The 20,337-nt window shown below is 35.9% G+C and overlaps 1 protein-coding gene across 2 annotated transcripts in view; it reads left to right on the top strand.

Annotated features, from left to right (window-relative positions):
- The window catches only part of RAVER2 (ribonucleoprotein, PTB binding 2), a 71,911-nt gene that overhangs the window by 32,622 nt on the left and 18,952 nt on the right, over positions 1 to 20,337 (top strand). Inside the window, exons 4-9 of one of the 2 annotated variants that reach the window (XM_037498878.2) lie at positions 1,679 to 1,870; positions 8,652 to 8,778; positions 12,250 to 12,335; positions 13,938 to 14,003; positions 14,171 to 14,282; positions 16,675 to 16,937. In XM_037498878.2, coding sequence (XP_037354775.1) covers positions 1,679 to 1,870; positions 8,652 to 8,778; positions 12,250 to 12,335; positions 13,938 to 14,003; positions 14,171 to 14,282; positions 16,675 to 16,937 — 846 coding nt within the window. Of the gene's footprint in view, positions 1 to 1,678; positions 1,871 to 8,651; positions 8,779 to 12,249; positions 12,336 to 13,898; positions 14,004 to 14,170; positions 14,283 to 16,674; positions 16,938 to 20,337 lie in introns of both variants that reach the window. The other variant, XM_037498877.2, reaches the window with a different exon arrangement.

The following is a 20,337-nucleotide window of genomic DNA, read 5'->3' as shown; positions in this document are numbered from 1 at the left end:
CACCCTCCCGCGCTTCTGACTGTACCCAGTGCATGTATAAACAAAGCAAACAAACAAGCAAACAAATAAATAAAGAAAAACATGCCTCTGTTAAAAAAAAAAAAAAAAAAAAAACAGCTTTACGATGATGAGTGCCTCTTAAATGCAGGTGAGAGTCGTGGTTCAAAAATAAAAGGAGCTCAGGGGGACTATGAAATGATTTGTAATAATAAGTTACAAGATGTTAAATCCAAGTGGAAGTCTTTTAGATATGTCTTAAAGACATCCCAAGCTGAATTTTATCACATCTGTCTCTTTATAGTATGAATATGTTTAAGGTAATTCAGAAATGTTCAAAACTTAGAAGCTACTTTATAGTCTTATTTTGTTCTTATTTTTGCTCTTTGTACCGATCTTTACAGATCCAGAACTTTAGTATCTTTCTTTACACTCTGCAGGTGGGTAATTGGAAATCAGTGGAGTTCTAAATTGCAGGAGATTATTTAGGGCACGTTCAGAAATAAAGGTTGTGTGTTTGTGTGTGGCATTTTAACAAACCTGTGGCACAGATTTCTTAAATAAGTTTTGCTTTGATATACTTAAACAGATCTCTGGGATCTGCCTAAAATACTTAAATGGAAGTTGAATATAGTTCTCGCTACCTTTCTTTTCTTGTTAATACAAATTTTATTTTGCCCATATTTTATTTATATGGGCAAAAGTTGTTCAGTATGTTTTGTTCATTGTCCATGTATCTGTGGAATTTTTTTTAAAAAGTTTTAATTATCATGTCCCAATATTTTCTTACAAATTACCAGGTGTATGTGCACATGTATATCTTAACATATAGGGTTATTAACATTTGGGTTTTAATTTTTAAAATAAATTAAAACTCAAATCGTTGCAAAGAAACTGGGCAGAATCTTGTTTATCTTCCTGTCTTGAGGAATGACTGAATCCAAGCAACTAGCAGCTTTTTTCTTCTCCTCAGAGAGAAAGAGCACATTTTCACCAGTATCATACTTTGATACATTTGTTCTTGATTTTCAAAATGATAAATAATTATTTTTTTTAGTTTGTAAAATTTTTTAATTTTTTTATATATTTTTCACGTCATTGTTCATTTTTAAACAATATTTGCTTCCTCCTACCCCCTCAGGTGTAGAGTTTCCTTCACCAGTGCACCCTGTGCTCCTCCCTCCCTCCCTCTGATTCCTCTCCCTCCTCCTCCTCTGCAGGATGTCTCTGGTTTATAATTGTCTGTTTTTGTTTTGTTGTGTTTTGTATTGTTATTATTTTTCCCCTGATGTCTTATTTGGTTACCTTATATTCCTCCTATAAGTGAGACCATCCAATGTTTTTCTTTTTCCTTCTGACTTCACTGAGCATAATTCTCCTTGCTCCATCCATGTTGCTGTCAATCCATTAGTTTATCTTTTTTGATTGCTAAAAATGGAGCTACCATGTGACCCAGCAATTCCACTCCTAGGGATCTACCCAAAAGACACAAAAACATTGATTCAAAAGAACACCTGTACCCCTATGTTTAGTGCAGCACTATTTATAATAGGTAAATCCTGGAAACAACCCAAATGCCCAAAAATAGATGACTGGATCAAGAAGATGTGGCCTGTATACACAATGGAATACTTACACTTTGAAATCAGAAATCCCCTTTTAATAAAATGTATTATGTCAGCTTGCACAGGATGAAGGCAGTTACGTTGGTGGCTTTGCAGTGGTCGAGTACAACTCTGCCGAGCACGCCGAGGAGGTTCGTCAAGCTGCACATGGCATGACCATACAGGGCAGCCAAGTCCAGGTCTCCTTCTGTGCCCCGGGAGCGCCAGGGCGAAGCACATTGGCAGCACTGATCGCAGCTCAGCGTGTGGTAAGTTTGTTGTTCTTTTTTAAGGATATAGAATAATTCTAGTACATTTTAATTTAATTTTAATCTAGACAGACACATTGGTGATTGATTAGACCTTCATTATACTTTCAGGGCACAAACACATTCTTCTTGCTTTAAAAATTGGCTCAGTGGAACCTCTGTGAAGTCAGTGAGACAATACAGAAGAACAGAAATTGTGTGTAGTAAAATGTATTCACCTTAAGAAAATTTTTGTAAGGAATTTCCTTCCATAAATGTTTTAGGTCCTATTTTGAATGTAACATGCCTCTTTTTCAAAATTCCTAAGTATCCATAAAGTAAAGATGTCTATCATATTTTGCTTATATGCATACTGTACCTACTTCCTCATTGTAATTGTCTAACTTATTCCCATCTCTGCTTCCTTAGTCTAGAAGTTCCCGGCAGTAAAGACTGTTCTTCATGGTTTTTATTCCTAGCACTTAGCATAGTAAATGTTTGTTGATTGAATGAAGGAAACAGTCCATACCAAGGCATCAGGGAAGACTTCATGACAGAGGTGGAATTTGAGTGTGTCTTAAAGTATGATTTTGAAATGCATTGACGGAGGATGGGATTGCCAGAGAAATACGTATTTTGCATGAGACATATTTATATAAAAATTATTCATTGTTTATCTGAAACCCACATTTAACTGGGTATCCTGTATTTTTATTTACTAAATCTGGCAGCCCTAAGGAGGGAGAGTGATTGATCACACTCCAGCTGGAAGATAACTTTTCCAGCAGTAATAGGAGGTGAACTTGCATGCAGGAAGAGTGGTAAGTGCTCTAGGAGGACTGAGTGTATAAAGAGATAAATGGTGAAATGGTAGGTTGATGCCAAAGCGGGAAGGAACAAGAACACTCATCTAGTTTAAATATGATAAGCAGTGGAAAATTTATCAAGTATGTAAACAAAGTAGTGGCACGGATTAGCCATCAAGAAGTTAGTCTGGAAAGTGGCTTGAAGATGAACTGGAGAGAGAGGAGATTAGGGGAAGGAGGAACAGATAGGATGTTACGGTCTCTAATGCTGATGTGGTTGGAGGGATACATGACTTCTTTTGTGGCTTGCTGCATGGTTGATTTCTGTGAATGTGCCATGTGTGCTCAGAAACCACCCAAGCTCCATGTCTGTGGGTTCTGAAGTTGTATGTATGTACATTTATGTGTGTATAAATACTAGTTTGAGCTTACTAATTCACACTCAGATCTTTAATGCACACACACGCAAAATATCATTAATTACTAGATACACATTTATTATAGCCACATTGGTCATTTTAACAGTATATGTCTTTTTCTCCTTGAGAAAAAAATTTTTGTTGACATTGGTACTTCAGCTTCCTTTTAGTTTATATTTGCCATCAGTTTATATTGGCTGATTTATCATCAGCCTTTCTATACATTTTGTTTTAGGTATGTCTTACAGCTAATATATTTTACCTTAAAAATTTTTTTTTTCTAGTATTCGTCTTTAATAGGTGCATTTAGACTACTTATAGAGGCACTGATTATTACTCTGCTAGGATCTTTTTACCATCTCTTTTCATAGTTTGGGGGGAATATATTTAAAAATTGAGATATAATTGGCATATTAATTTCAGATATGTAGCAATAACTCAAATATATATGCCTAGTTGTAAAATGATCACAATAAATGCAGTTATCTCTATCACCACACATGGTTACAGTGTTTTTCCTTGTGATGAGAGCTTTTAAAATCTATTCTCAGCAGCTGTCAAATATACATTATTGTTAGCTGTACAGTACAATCTTAGGAGTTACAACTGGAAAAGTAGTAAAATTATTTTATAACTGGTATTTTGTACCCTTTGACCACTTTCACCCATTTTGGCCACCCTTATACCCCCACCAATCTTTCCTCTGTATGTACAATTTTTTTTTTTTTAGATTCCACATGTGGGTAAAATACAGTATTTGTCTTTCTCCACCAGAATGACTTGCTTACATAATGCCACCAGGGTCTATCCATGTTGTTGCAGATGGCAGTCGGTCTTTGTTTTCATGATCACCACATTATCCATTCCAACACTGATGGACACTTGTTATTTCTATGTCTTGGCTATCGTGAATAATGTTGCAGTGAGTGCGGGGGTGCTTATATTTTTTCAAGTTAGTGTTTTTGTTTTCTTTGGACAAACAGTCAGAAGTGGAGTTGGTGGACCACCTGGTAGTTCTGTTCTTCTGTTTATTCTGTTTTCCATGGAGGCTGCACCAGGTCACATTCCCACCAGCCATGCACCAGGATTCCCTTTTCTCTACATCCTCACCTACACTGACCATGGGTTTTTTTTTTTTTTAAGATTTATTTATTTTTATACAAGAACCAGGGTAAAGGCCAGATGTGTGGGAGGGTGAGAGGATTCACCCAACACAGAGTGGGGAACAGAACAGGCAGACTGACTGAAATACACTACTGAGGGGAGCAGCGGGTGAGACAGGAGAGGTCTGCTGCGCCATGTGGGATTCTCACCAACCGGACGGGATCGTACTGGTGCTGCAGAGGCTGCGGACAGCTTCACAGCACTGTACTCAACCTCCTGTGCCACCAGGGAGGCCACCATGTTTTGTTATTTTTTTATTAAGTATGTTTTCCTCTTTATTTTCAACTCCCATCTATTAGTGGGTAAGTAAGTTTTGTTCTTCTGATTGAGAGTGATATGTACTACTTTATCCCACTAGTAATTGCCCACACCTTTCCACACCCCTAGTTTTATCAGTTTCTCTTTCTTCTCACTTTATTTATTCTGACCTCCTCCTTGCTTCCTCCTTCCTGTCCCACCTGCCACCTTATTGGCAGCCACATTTTCCTTTAGGATTGCCTTAAATAGTTGCTTTTTTATGGTCCTGGACTATGTATGGAAGATTAAAATTAACCATATTACGTACTTCAGCATCCACATAATAAGTAATATCTTATTGCATTTCTTTTCTCATATTCAGAGTATTACTCATGTGATAAAACCTCTGGAGAATTTGTATGACTGGGATATTTTTATATCTAGAATATCTTTACCTAATAATTTAGCTGAATATGAAAATCTAGTTCAATACTTTTTCCTGCACACTTTGAAAATATTAACTCATTGTCTTTTTTAATTCATTGTTGCTGCTCAGGGACAATGATATTAATCTGCTTCTTGATCCTATGGAGATAATGGTCTTTCTCACTGGAAGCTTTAGCATTTTTTCTTTGGCTTTGATGTTCTTAAATTTCATGCCGAAAAATATAAACAGGTCTGTTTTTTCTTCATACTTAATGTTGGTGACACTGAATCCTTTCATTCTGTGGTCTCTAATTTCTCTTTAATATTGGGAAGACTGGTAAATTCTCAGCTATTCTTCAAAACTTTCCTTTTTGTCCTTCTTCATAGACTCCTATTATACAGACGTTGACAATCCTATTTCTGACTTTTCCATTGCTTTACTACTACTATCTTTTGTTTGCACTTCCATTTCTCTATCCTTTGCTGATGTGTTCTGGAAACACTATTTGATGTGACCTTTCAGATCACTCTTTTGATTTTCAGTTGCATTTACTATTTACCTGTTTGTTAAGGCATAGGGTAGAGGTTAACAGTAACTTTGCATCTCTTCAATGGATATAATAATTCCAACTCTGCAGAGTTGTTTTAGGGGATTAAGTGATCGAATCCATGTAAAGTGCTTAGAACAGTGCCAAGTATTAGTTTAGTAAGGGCTGCTGTTCCTTCTTTTCAGTATTTATGTTTTTCATACCCAGTATTTCAGTTATTCTTTATAACTGCTTGTCCTTGCTTCATGTTACCAGTAAAAATCTGTCATCCTTTTCAGGATGTGTTTTAGGTTTATTTAATATTCTTATTTCCTGTCTAGTAATTCTGCTTTGTCTCTTAGAGGTGATTCAGTTTGTTACCTTTATATTTTAGTGACTACATTGTCCAAGTGTCTGTGAATGCACACTTCCCTGGGTGGGTGGGGGAGGCTCCTATCAGCTTCTTTGTGTGTGTGTGTGTGTGTGTGTGTGTGTGTTTTGGGGTAGGGGGGACACCAGCTACAGCCTGGTCTTGGCTGGAGTGGAGAGAAGGCAGGCAGGGACCTAGGGCTGAGCACTTCTGCTCTTACCATCTGACCTTGATCACCACTCTGCCCAGCCAGCCAGGCAACTCTGCATCTTTGACCTCCTCTCTTCCTCTCCACTCCCACCTTGCTCTTTTGCAAGTTCTGCCTTCCTCATTTATAGCTCTTTTATCATGCACCATGGGAGGAAGGAACTGAAGAAGGTTGGGGGAGATGGGAAGGAAGTTTCCAGCACGCACATCTAGTGTTTCATGGTGACCAGGGCTTCTGAGTTTGCATGGCATCCTGCTATTGGCTGTCATTGCTCTTTCCCCGCCTTGTGTTGGCCAAGGCAGCTGTGGACACGGCCACATCAGTCCACCACTGAACAGTCATTCCCCAGACTTTCCTGTCTGTGGATTCAGGCCATCTCATGCTCTCTGATACTGTTTACCTTCACACTGGGAACCACTACAGTTTTCTCACAGGTTTTATGTTACGTTCTCAGGTCTATCACCTTTTCCATCTCAATTTCATTGTGTCTGCATTGGGAGAGGGAAACACTTGTCCTTGTTCTCCATGTTCTCATGGGTAGAAATTTACAGCTTTCCTTTTATATCAGATTGATCTTCTCATCTATTCGGCTATTTATTAAATTTTTTTTACTTTTAATATTTTTTTTATATTCCCCATACAAATGTACCCCCCTTATTTTGACCCCAGTCCTTCCTCTCCCTGCCCCCCATGGGCTGTCTCTGGTTTATAGTTGCTTGTTGATTTTGATTTTTTCTTTATTATTGTTATTCTTTTTCCTGGTCCCTTATTTAGGTTTTCTAGATTCCTGCTATGAGTGAGACCATCTGGTATTTTTCTTTTTCTTTCTGGCTTATTTCGCTGAGCATGATCCCTTCCAGCTCCATCCATGTTGCTGCAAATTGCATGAGTTTATCTTTTTTGATTGCTGCGTAATATTCCATGGTGTATATATACCACATCTTCTTGATCCAGTCATCTATTTTTGAGCATTTGGGTTGTTTCCAAAGCTTAGCTATTGTAAATAGTGCTGCAATAAACATATGGGTGCAGGTGCCCTTTTGAATTAATGTTTCTGTGTCCTTTGGGTAAATACCTAGGAGTGGGATTGCTGGATCCTATGGAAGCTCTATCTTTAGTAGGTTGAGGAATCTCCATACAGCTTTCCATAGTGGTTGGACTAGTTTGCATTCCCACCAGCAGTGCAGGAGAGTTCCTTTTTCTCCACATCCTCGCCAACATTTGTTGTTGCTAGTTTTTTTTATTTTTAAATTTTTTTAAAAGATTTATTTATTTATTTATACAAGCACTGGGTACAGTTAGAAGCACGGGAGGGTGAGAGAATTCACCAGAGCCAGAGCAGGAAACAGAACAGGCAGACTGATGAAACACTGCAGAGGGGAGCAGCGGGTGTGGCAGGAGAGGTCTGTCACGCCATGTGGGACCCTCGCCGGTGGCCGGGGATCGAACTGGCACTGCAGAGGCTGTGGGCAGCTTCATAGCCCAGCGCTCAACCGCTGCGCCATCAGGGGAGGCCTTGCTAGTTTTTTTAATATGTGCCATTCTCACTGGTGTAAGGAGCAAAGAATATGCACTGGAGCAAAGAAAGTTTGTTCAATAAAGGGTGCTGGGAAAACTGAATCACTACATGCAAAAGAATGAAACTTGACTACTACCTCACACCATGCATAAAAACCAACTCAAAATGGATTAATGAACTAGACATAAGATCTGAAACCATAACATATATAGAAGGAAATATAGGCAAAACACTACGTGCCATGCACCTCAAAGATGTCTTTACAAACACATCACCCAAAGCAGTGATAGTGAAGGCAAAGATAAACAGCTGGACTACATCAAATTAAAGAGCGTCTGCACAGCAAAACAGACAGTAACCAAAACAAAGAGAAACCCCACTGACCGGGATAAAATTTTTGCACACAACACTAATGATAAAGGACTGATCACAAAAATCTACAAAGAGCTGATGAGACTCAACAAAAACCAAAAAAAAATAATCCAGTCAAAAAGTGGGTAGAAGAGGTAAAAAGAAATTTCTCCAAAGAGGAAATGCAAATGGCCAACAGGCATATGAAAAAATGTTCAACATCACTTGTAATCAGGGAAATGCAAATGAAAATTACAATGAGATATTAGACTATTTTTCAAAACTGAAAACATTTTATTTTTAGGAAACTACCCAATTACATGTTTGTAAAGCCAGTTCATGTTTGTCTCTGAGGATTATGTTAATGAAATAAAGATCTTTATTGTAAGAAAATTTTTATTCTTAAGGCAACCCATGATTACACATTAGATTGATATTGCAGTAAGGGTCTTTTGTCACACATTGTGGTAACAAGTTCTTTCTCTGTTAATAAGTTCAGATACCCTTGTCATCTTTTTATGAAAATTTATCTAAATTTTAGTCCTTTTAAAGCCAATTTGTATTTAACTGAGACAGTCTGTGAGGGTTTCAGTGTAGGCTATTGGTAGAATATCTTAAAACTACAGTTAGAAGATTTGTGAAATGTAACCAGTAAATGTACACTATAAAGCAACTTGTGTTTATCGTAAAATATATCCTTATCAAGTAAGAATTAAAATTTTATCTTTTGTATTTATCCTTCTTCTAATGTTTCCTATTTCTGTATTCATTAAAGATGCACAGTAGTCAAAAGGGCCTACTACCAGAGCCAAATCCAGTGCAAATTATGAAAAGTTTAAACAACCCTGCCATGTTACAAGTTCTTTTACAACCCCAGCTTTGTGGGCGAGCTATTAAACCAGGTAAGCACCATGTATGCTGATTCAGTGGAGATTGTTGGCATGCAGTTAACTGTGCTGTTTTACATGAAAAACCACTTTTAAATTAGTCTAAATATATTAAATTTCTATTTGTCAGTGAACTTTAATTAATGACTTGAGCTGATAATATACTGTAACCGTTATTGGTAGATAACAATAGCTGATGTTTCCTAATTTTTTTACCATTAATAAATGTTAAATATTAAACCTTTACCTCCAAGTTGACGTGAATTTATGGACCAGAAAATAATTAACCAATGTCATTGCTATCAGCAAAAGATACGATACTTTGCCATGTAATATTGTTTCCAGAATTAGGTTGTTAAAAAGTGCTAAATGTCTGTTTCCTCTTGCTCTTATCTTTTTGTTGTACAATTGTTTCACTTTTTAGAAAATACAACAAACTTACCTTCTGAGCACTATGAAAATCTTTGGTATACATTACATGTCCTCCCATAAATGTATAGACAATGTATAACTGAAATGTACAACTCTAGATGCACAGAATATATATTATAGAATTATTGCTAGTCCATGGCCAAGGGGCACCTAGGGACCGATGCTATTATCCACACTAAGGTTTACAGCAAAATGTTCAGAGTAAATGTATTTATTCTGTTCTAAGCCCAGCTGGTCTCACCAACTTGTGTACTGCAGTTCACTTCCAAAAACTACTGGAAGTTAGCGTAGACCCCCACGAGAAAAGGGTTTACTCTCTAAGATGTCTGCTTCTACTTCATACATCAGCTGTAAGTTAAAGGGACCCCCTGGCCACCTATATTTATGGCCCACTGACTGCAATTGGAGGGCTCCTGTGACCCCCTCAGGTTTGATAATATGCTAGAATGACACAGAGAAGTTAGGAACACACTATACTTAGGATTACAATTTCACTAACAAGGATACAACTTAGGAACAGCCAGAGAAGTGATGCTTGGTGCTAGGAGAGCCTGAAGGCAGGGCATTCATGCTCTCCCCCTTACTAGCCCATCAATGTGTCCATGAGCAGGGATCTCTACTGAACTAAACTCAGTATCCAGAGTTTTTTATTAGAGAGTTGGTTTTGTAGGTGTGATTAGCCAAGTTATTGAACTCAACCGCCAGTCCCCCTTCTCTTCTTGAAGGTCAGGATATAACTCAAAGTGTCAATTATTTTATACAACAAAAGTCATTAATATAATTATTCAATTATTTGTGTGTCAGAGCAAGTTCATAGGTTTTTTGGCTCAGCTTATGCAATCAGGTGCAATTTCACAGTTCTACAGTGTGCTGTGATTTTAAAGGTGTAAAGATACCCATTTTGTGTCTTGCCTACTTAAAGTGTAAGAAGCTCATCATTTGCCAAGGAAACCTGTTATCTGATTTGACACATTTAATTACTAGAAAGTTTTTCTTTATTCATCGGAATAGTAATCCCTCTAACTTTTAGCCACTTAATACTAGTTTTCTTCCTCTGAAGAAACAGAAAATCCATTCATTCCTCTGATGAGAAAAGTCTTGTAATTTGTTCAGACAACCATCATGACACCTCCATCTTTGGTTTTTCCCCATCTTCTAGTCTCCATATCAGCCATGTCCTCTTTTATTTATTTTTTGACTATACAACCCTATCATAAAATAAATTTTGAGCAGAGCCCAAATATAAATAATGTATCTGTCAGCTGTATGTTGGTTGTATAAATATATCCTTGTCAATTCATGTATTAAGAGATGATAAAGCTTTATTTTTAAATTTGGCAAGATTTTTTTATTGAGATTGCATCAAATTCAATGTCACTTTAGGGTCTATTGGCAAATTTACAATTCTCCAGTTTTCAAACCATGAACATCATATAGCTTTCCATGTATTTCATTCTTCAATTTCTCTTGGTAATGCTTTGTGGTTTTCAGTTTAGAGATCTTGTTTCTCTTTTGTTAATTTTTTCTGAATAATTTATATTAAATTAAAAAATTCTATTTGTTTCTTGCTGTTATACAGATATTTTTGACTTTTTTTAAAATTTATTTTCTTTTCATTTTTTAAAGATTTATTTATGCATACAAGAACTGGGGTACAGGCCAGAGGTGTTGCGGGGGTGAGAAGATTCACCAGAGACACAGTTGGGAACAGAACAGGCACATCTACTGAAATACACTGCTGAGGGGAGCAGTGGGCGAAACAGGAGAGATCTGCCGTGCCATATGGGTATCTCCCTGGCCAGGGATCGAACGCATGCTGCAGTGGCTGCAGATAGCTTCATAGGTTGCGTCTTAACCCCCTGAGCCACCAGGGAGGCCCTAAATTTATTTTCTTTATATCATTGTTCTCCTCGTCAGCTTAGTACCCTTAGTTCTCCCACCACTATAGCATCTATGAATCATCACTACAGTCCCTGTGTTCTTCTTTCCCCTTCCTTTGCTGTTTGCCTCAGTTGTATGATTTGCCTGCAAGTTTTGTCTTTTTCCTGACCCTTTGTTTGGTTTTCCTATGTTCCACCTATAAATTAAGTAACTCCATATTTTCTTTTTCTAACTTATTTGGCTTAGCATAATCCCTTCCAGGTCCAACCATGTTGCTGCAAATGGCATGAATTTATCTTTTTTGATTGCTGAGTAGTATTCCATTTTGTATACCACATCTTGATCTGTTTGGGAGCATTTGGGTTGTTTCCATATCTTAGCTATTGTAAATAGTGCTGCAATAAACAGGAGTGCAGGTTTCCTTTGGAGTTACTGTTTTTGTGTCCTTTGAGTAGATTCCTAGTGGAATTGCTGGACCATAATAAGGTAGATCCATTTTTTGTTTTGAGGGTCCTCCACACAGCTAATGAAGCTTTATTTTTTAATATGAAAGTAAAGATGAGTAACAGTAATTGTTCTAACATTTTCTTTTTGTTAACCTGTTATGCCACTTTGGAGACTTAAGTTGTATAATTGACATTCCATAATGTGTCATAGGGTGTGATTTCTAGATCCCTCTTCAAATTTATTTGTTCAGTTTTGTTGTTTTGTTTTTAATATGTAAATAATTTATGTTCTCTTCTCAATTGGATTATACTTTTTTCAAGGATGGGGTGGTATCTTTTCCAACTTCCCCCCGCCACAGTCCAAATACTCCAAACACCTTAAAAAAAAAAAACAAAAAAACTGAGCAAGTAACATGGGTTCAATTAGTACTATACTCAATAAAAGATAAAATACAGTTTTGTTGCATTAAGCACTAGAGAAGGAAAAAACTAGGTTTGTCTGTTATGACAGAAGGTGTTGAAATTTTAAATCAAATTCCAGGGTTAAATCACTTTTTGTACAATAACAAGGTCATTGTCACTTTTTGTACAATGACAAGGTCACTATATTATTGAGCTTCCAATGACTGTTAAAAGTTTAAAGGAATATTTATTTTTTGGAGCTTGTTACTTTTATTTTTAAATTCCATATATAATAAAGTTAAATTTTACTTTTATTTTCTCAAAGCAGTTCTTGGAACACCTCACAGCTTGCCACATCTGATGAATCCATCCATCTCCCCTGCATTTTTACATTTGAATAAAGCACATCAGGTATATGAATAGCCTTGAGTACTGAAGCAGCAAAAATTTGGAGTGAATATTTTGTTTGTTTTTAACAGTTAAAGTTCTCAAGAAATTAAATGAGTATTTCATTTTAAATTCCTTAGCAATAAGTATAGCTACATAGAAACAGAACTTAATGAGTATATCACATCATGTTAAGCTAATCAAAGCATCATAGTTATATATTATTCATATTTGTTAGGTATTAAGGAGGTATGTTTTGTGTATATTTTTCTAGGAGTAAATCAGTACAAAACAAGTCGTCTTATATGTGGCTGTCACTCCAAGTATTTATAGAAAAAAAAAACAATAAATCTTAATTCTTAAAATTTAATTAATATTATAAAGGTAATCTATGAGCCTTTTTTCAGTAGTATTTTAAGACGTGATTGCATATGTAAATAACCATAGTATTAGTGATAAGCATTATTCATTGATTTCAGGTACTGTTTAAAAATGTTGTATATAGACTGCTACTTGCAAATCAAGCCTTATATTGATCCATACTAGATGATTAAAGAACGTTGAAGCAGTGTCCTAAACCCAGTTATTTAAGAAGGCCTGTCCTTTATTTTTCATACTTAGAATCTGATGTAGGACCTTGCACATTAAAGGGGCTTTATTCATTCATTTACTCAACATGTTTTATTGAGTATCCAACAGGACACTCATAGTCCCTGTTCTTAGGGAATTTCACCAAATACAGAAAACAAACATGAAACAATTATAATAGGTGTGAAAAGCAGTGAGAGGAGAGCTCGTATTATCAATAGTATTCCCTTTATTTTAGAAAATTAATCAGCATGCTTAATTTTGCTGTGAAATCCTGTCCAATCTGGCCCCCTCTGCCTCATGCTCATTGGCCACTGCAGTTGCAGATCAGTGGCTTGCTTTTGGTCCTCAAGGGGATTTTTTTTCTCTTCTCCTCAGGTCTTTGTTCCTGCTGTTCTATCTGCCCAGAATACTCCCCAGTACAGCATCATCTAATTGCCCCAAATTTCTTAAAGTTTTTCTCACAACCTTCAAATTTGTTCAGAAAGTTTAGTTCTTCAGGGAAATCCTTCCTGAGTTTATGGTTCTAAACCAGTAGCTCTGCTGTTTGTTCTCAAGCTCCTTCTATTTTTCCTTCAGAAACTCACCACCACTTGCAGTTACATGTTTTTATAACTGATTAACATCTCCTGTCCTGGGGGCTATAAAGCCAGGAGGACAGGTCAGATTGTTGTATTTCTCACTGTGAGCACAGCTCTGGCACATAAAGTGCTCAGTTACTTGTTGAATGATTACATAGGAGACCAAATGGCAGAGCCAGAAAAGGGGTGGGAGGAAAGGGTGAATAGGAGAAAAGAAGGCAAAGGGGTGGAATTGTCATGGCTTCATGGCTACACATTGTATGATGAAGAATTAATTAGCATTGTCTGAAGCTGGAAAGTGGAATATTAAGAAGCTGTTCTTCTGCTCAGATCAGCTGGAGAAATTTTAAATGAATTGGGTTATACAACATGAAACTTTTCAAAATTAAACTAACTTAATGTTTTGTCATTTTCACAGAGCTCAGTTATGGGTAATGCTTCTAATTTATTCCTTCAGAATCTCTCTCATGTACCACTGGCACAACAACAATTAATGAAGTTTGAGAATATTCATACAAATAATGTAAGCATAGAATTATTTTTTCTTTTGAAATGATTTCATTTCTTTTCTGTAATCAGGGTGTTTTGTTTGTTGGTCAGATTCTTATAGATTACACAGTGTCGTCTTTATTAGGTTATATCTTGCTGCTATGGGCAAATCCTTACCTTTTTTGTATTTTCCTTTCACAGAAACCAGGCTTACTTGGAGAGCCCCCAGCTATGGTACTTCAAACTGCCGTAGGGATTGGGTCAGCACTTCCATTGAAAACAGAGTTGGGTCATCATGGAGAAGCACAGAAAAGTAAGTGATGCATTCTGATTGAGAAGTCCGTAGAAAGTCACATTTGAGATTTGAAGATACTTTACCCTGTAGTATACTCTAATTTATAGAAAGGTCAAATTTGAGTTTTATTTAGTCTTTCAAAATTTCAGAAGCCTTTTGGCTTTTCCATATTTAACATTGGAAAACTTGATAAATTATTGAAGGACTTGCTTCCATGCCAAGAATAAGAGTTTTCCTTTTGGATATGCTCTAATATTTGATGACAGTTCTTAACAGCATGAGACAAACACATGGATTCACTTGAAATAGACATGCTGCCCACTGGGCTGATAACACATTTTGTAGGTATCCATTTAAATTTTGCCAGGATAAGAAGGCCTTTGGTTTTATAAAGAAGAAATAGCTTAAAAAATTATATAAATTTAAAGTTTATTTGTATGTATCATTTAAAATATGTGATCTCCAGATTAGAAGAAAAATGTGTGTACTATGTGTTTCTGAAAAAACGACAAATTTAAACAAAAATTTTTCCCCCAGGAAAAACAGGAATTTGGTGGTCTACTAAGATTTCTTGTTTTTAAATTTTTTTTTTTATTTTTTACATCATTGATCATTTTTAAACAATAATTGCTTCCCCCCACCCAGGTGCAGTCCCCATAGGATTTCCTTCACCAATGCACTCGTGCACCATCACCTCAGTCCCCTGTGCTCCTCCCTCCCTCCTTCTGATCCCTCTCCCTCCTCCTCCCCTGCAGTATGTCTCTGGTTTATAATTGTCTATTTTTGCTTTGTTGTGTTTTATACTGTTACTAATTTTGTATACTAAGATTTTTTTTTTTTAAGATTTATTTATTTATACAAGCACTGGCTACATTCAGAAGCGCGGGAGGGTGAGAGAATTCACCAGAGCCAGAGCAGGGAACAGAACAGGCAGACTGACAAAATGCACTGCTGAGGGGAGCGGCGGGCGTGGCAGGAGAGGTCTGTGCGCCATTTGGGACTCTCACTGGCTGCCGGGGATCAAACTGGAGCTACGGAGTCTGCGGGCAGCTTCGCAGCCCAGTGCTCAACCACTGCGCCACCAGGGGAGGTCCAATACTAAGATTTCTTATTTGATTTTGAAAGACATTTTCAGTTTGAAGTTTACTTGAAATTTGTTTGAAGTGACCATCTTCAGGGAAAAGAGCCACCATTAACAAAAGTCAAGAGTGGGTAGCATATTGAGTCTCTTGTACATACCAACAAATCATAATGAAATAATCAGTTCCATTGGAATTGACTGAGCAAAAATCAAACCAGTGTATCGGCAGGTGTAGATGTTGTGGTATGATGGGATCTGTCCTAAAAATTAAATTTTGAATAAGTAAGCTTTAGCTACTACTTTTAGAACACTGAAAATTCAGTGTGCCTAAATAATATGTCACTAAAGTATAGAACTAAAGTATCCATCTCTGGTAGCTGGTTTGCTCAGTTGGTTAGAGCATGGTGCTAATAAAATATCCATCTCTAAGTAGAGTACAAAAATAATTTCAGGAATTTGTTTAGTGAATATGTAAAATATAAATTTGACTTAGTTATCAAAATTAGCTCTTTTCATTTAATTTTAGCTTATAGATTTTTGATTTTTTATAGATTTTTTAAAAAGTGAAATGGTTCAGAATTTTTTGTTTTTATTTCTTTCAGAATTTTTTTTCAAATAAAAATGTAAAACTTTCATGTGTTAAGTTTGGTGCTTCTTTGCATAAATATTAATGTTTTCTAAACTAGTATAGCATTGATGCTTAACAACCAGTTCTCTAGGCTAAAATAGTCTTGATGTAGAGTTTGTGGATTTCTGTGTATACACACTCCAACCATGGCCAATTGCAGATTTTCTGTCCATGAGAAGACACTGAATTCAGGCACTGGGAATGGATAAGTACAGTTGACTCTTAGGAGCTGGTCAAGCTGACAGACCAAATTTATAGTTGAGTTCACTCTAACTTTATTAATTGTTAAGTGTCAGATTTTTTTTTAATGAAAATGTTTAATTACTCCCTTAAAATATGAAAACAGGGAAATTATGATGATTGGGCTTAACAAAGGCACTGATGTATTTAAACGTCAAAAATTTTACTCTCAGCTTCAATAACATTAAAATTAGGAATTAGAAAATATCCTTGAGGTTATCCTGAAGGTTGTTGAAAATAAGAAAAGTTTCTTTCTTACAATAAAATTAACGCTACTTTAGGTTGATTTTTCATACAGGAAGCTGCTCATTTGCAACCGCTAAAATTGAATTGTTTTCTATCTAATGTAGATTTCTCTAAAGTAGATTTCTCTGCATTTTGCCCATAACTTAAAATTAGAAGTCCTCTTGTGAATAAGCTTTATCTAACCAAAACTTTTTTGCATTTGTGGTTCCCTGCAGCATCTAATCTGATGCCACCTCAAACAGCTATAACAGCTGGCGTGGGCATGTTGCCATTCTTTCCAAATCAGCACATTGCTGGACAAGCTGGGCCAGGTACTACTCAGGAGAAACAGCCAGCCTCCGTGGGAATGGCAGAAGGAAGCTTCTCAGGGTCACAGGCTTATCTTCAGAATTTTCCAAACCTTACTGCTGGAGGCTTGTTGACAGGACACCTTAAGCAACAGCAAAGTCAGCCAAAAGCCACAGAGATAAGTTCAGGGGTAAGAAAACTCTATCTCTGTGCAGTATGGTAGAGTTACGTACGTATGTACTCACACTGCTAGTGTATGCTACATGTGTATAGTCACTGTCCAAGAAAACATACTTATTTTCCCTTTAAATTATATCCTAAATGAAATTATTCTAATTCTATAGTATTCCAATTTTTTTTGTTATTTTACAGGTGCATAAATGATGAAGTATAACTGTTTTTAGATTTAAAGGAAGTTAATATTAAAATATATAAATGGAGTACAAACTGGATAATTGCTATAATGTCAATGACATGACTTTTTCAAAGTATACATTTTACAAAATAGAAAATATTGTACTTTTTACAAAAATTCTGTTACTATAAACAAAACCCATCTTTCAATAGGTTAATACCAGTTGATATTTGGGACGATATGTGATTACTTCCCAGTTTATCTGTAAATAAGATAATTTTAATTTATGTAATATATGTTTTTAAAGTCTCTTACTGTAAAATAATTTAAATATGAATTTTTTATTCTTATAATTTGCATTCCTAAAATTTGAGAGATGCATGGTTTTCAAAGATACTTGATATTTTAAAAATAAATTACAAAGTACTTTAAAGTTCAAAATTTTGTGCTTTGCAAGTTTAGAACTATTACTAATACCCAATTATATATTATTATATATAAAGTTTTTGCTGTTCTTTAAAATATGTTTATTTTTCTATTTTAAGTGTATATTCTGTAGATAATTAAGGAGACATTTTAATATTTAAAGACAAAACCAGTTTTACCTGAAAAATGTCAACGTCAGTTTTTATTTTAACTCTGGTCCATTCAAAATAATCTGTTTTAACTATGGAAATTTTTACCAGGTTACTTTATTGGATAATAAAACATTGATATTTACAAATGTTACAGTTAGTAGGTAGAATAAGTACATTTCATTTTTATTTTATTTGAACTCTACCCTTTGGTTTGTAAGTGGTTTGAAACTCAGGCTGTTTAAGTAGTATGTAAGGGAAACATTCATGTAGTTGGCATTACACAAATGTTAAAATTAAACAAAAAGCTCACAAATGGTTAGTCTGCTATTTCGTAGACTTTTAAATTCATTGAAAGTCCCAGGATCTCTAGAAAAACTGATTTGAGGTGATTCACATAATGGACAAATGAAAGTCTGTCTGAAAGAGAACCGCCAAAGTGGAGCAGGGTCTGGAGAACAAGTCTTGCGAACAAGTGTCGAGAAAAATGAAAGTATGGAGCTTGGGAAGTGGTGATCAGCTGGATATACATTTAAAAAGTCTAGTCACATGGTATTTTGCATTTCTCCTAACTCCATAAGAATGACATACAGTAAAGCAGACTTGGGGGCTGTATAACACAGAAAAATCTGAGATTTCACACAGATAAAGTTTAATTTCACAAAAGTATGAATGTCATATTACTTAAAGGCAGTTAAGCAGACAGACCCCAGGTGAACATATGGACAGATTTTTGTAGAAGTGATTTCACTTTCTGTTATCAGGTTGGGCTAGTAGCCTCAACATTTTCTAAGTATATAGCAGAATTTTTGACTTTTATTAATAAGTTTAACTCAGCTTTAGTTTTTAGACCTGCAGCCTTAATAGTATGTTGACTAGTGATTCTTGATTCTGCATTTTTTCAGTCATCTCTGGAGTTTTTTTGTTTGTTTGTTTTGTTTTAGTGGAGAGGGCTACACCCTAACTCTGCTACCCCTGGAGTTTGGTTTAGGGAGATAAAGGTGAGATCTGTATTATACGTGTAGGCTTCACACTGTTTTGCAAACATCTAGTGCTACCCATTTCCAGAACTTTTTCAACATTCCATAGTTCAACCCTTTCAAGAATTCTTCATTTTCCCTTCTCCTGCACCCCATTATTCTACCTTCTGCATCTGAATTCTGACCATTCTGGGTACCTCAGATAATCAGAATGATACAGCATTTGTCTTTTGTTTCTGGCTTATTTCACTGAGCATAATGGCTTCAAGGTTCATCCATGTTGTAGCATATAATTTTTTTAAAGACTGAATAATAATGTCATGTATGGTATTTTGCTTTTATTCTAATGTAGTTTATGTTAAACTGTCTTTGCATTCTAGGGATAAATCCCAATTGATTATGGTGTATAATACTTCATTCATCTACTGAATTTGGTTGACTACTGTTTTGTTGATAATGTTTGTATCAGTGTTCATATAGGATATCTGCCTGTAGTTTTCTTTTACTGTTTGTGTTTGGTAACTAGGGCAGTACTGGCCTAAAAAGTTTGAAAGTATTCCCTCTTCAATATTTTTGGAGGAGTTTGAGAAGGATTCTATGTTAATTCCTATTTAAATGTTTGGTAGAATTCTCCAGTGAAGGCATTTGGCCCTGTGTTTTCCTTTGTTGGTAAGATTCTGTATTTAAATAATTTTTAATCTTATGACTGCTTTTCATGCCTAGCTAGAATTGAGAACCCTGGTATGGATATAATCTGATTTTTTTTAACAATCTAAGCAATTTATTTATTACTATTTTTTTGATATTTATGCATACAAGACCTGGGGTATAGGCCAGAGGTGTGGGGGGTGAGAGGATTCACCAAAGACAAAGTGGGGAATAGAACAGGCAGATTGACTGAAATACACTGCTGAGGAGAGCAGAGAGCAAGACAGGAGAGGTCTGCTGCGCCATGTGGGTCTCCTTCCTAACCAAAGATCGAACTTGTGCCTTAGTGCCTGCGGATCGCTTCATAGGTTGCGTCTTAACCCATGGCGCCACCAGGGAGGCCCAATCTAAGCAATTTAGTAGTAAAACATGAGACTTCTTTGCTGCCTCCTTCCTCTGTACTCAATCGCTGGATTTTTTTGAAGATATTGTCCCTTCATCTGCTATATGCTTTGCTTTGTCATGTATCTAATGGTTTTGGCTGCTACCTAATCATCTTTAACTTCTCTGGAGCTATTTTATTATTAGACAATGAATTTCTTAAGGGCATTATCCCTGTCTTGGTCATTTTAGTTTTGCACAGTGTGTATTCAGTAACCACATGAATGAATGAACATTACATTTACCCATGCAGTTTACATACCACAAGCAAACCTGGACATCTTTGGGATTTATGAAGATGTAGAAGACCGATTCCTCTATCCAATTATAGTAATATTGGCTAGATAAGGAATAAATGTAAGGAATTCTGTAAGTAATACAGAAATAATCACTTGAGCTTTTAATCCCATCATTCTGCTCAGGAAACAAAAATTAATTTAAAATAAAAACTACTGTGTTTAACTTTAATTATGGTAACCTGAATTCTGTCTTATTTAACATCTGTCTTTACCATAAAACAGTAAAAAGTAAAAAATTCTTCCAAGATAACATGAAATACACTATAGAATCCGCTGTGATTTTTTTTCTCAA

The sequence above is a fragment of the Talpa occidentalis genome, unplaced genomic scaffold, assembly GCF_014898055.3.
Source record: "Talpa occidentalis isolate TD23 unplaced genomic scaffold, MPIMG_talOcc4v2.1 talOcc4.9, whole genome shotgun sequence".
Lineage (NCBI taxonomy): Eukaryota > Metazoa > Chordata > Mammalia > Eulipotyphla > Talpidae > Talpa > Talpa occidentalis.
This window is presented reverse-complemented; position numbering and strand designations above follow the sequence as displayed.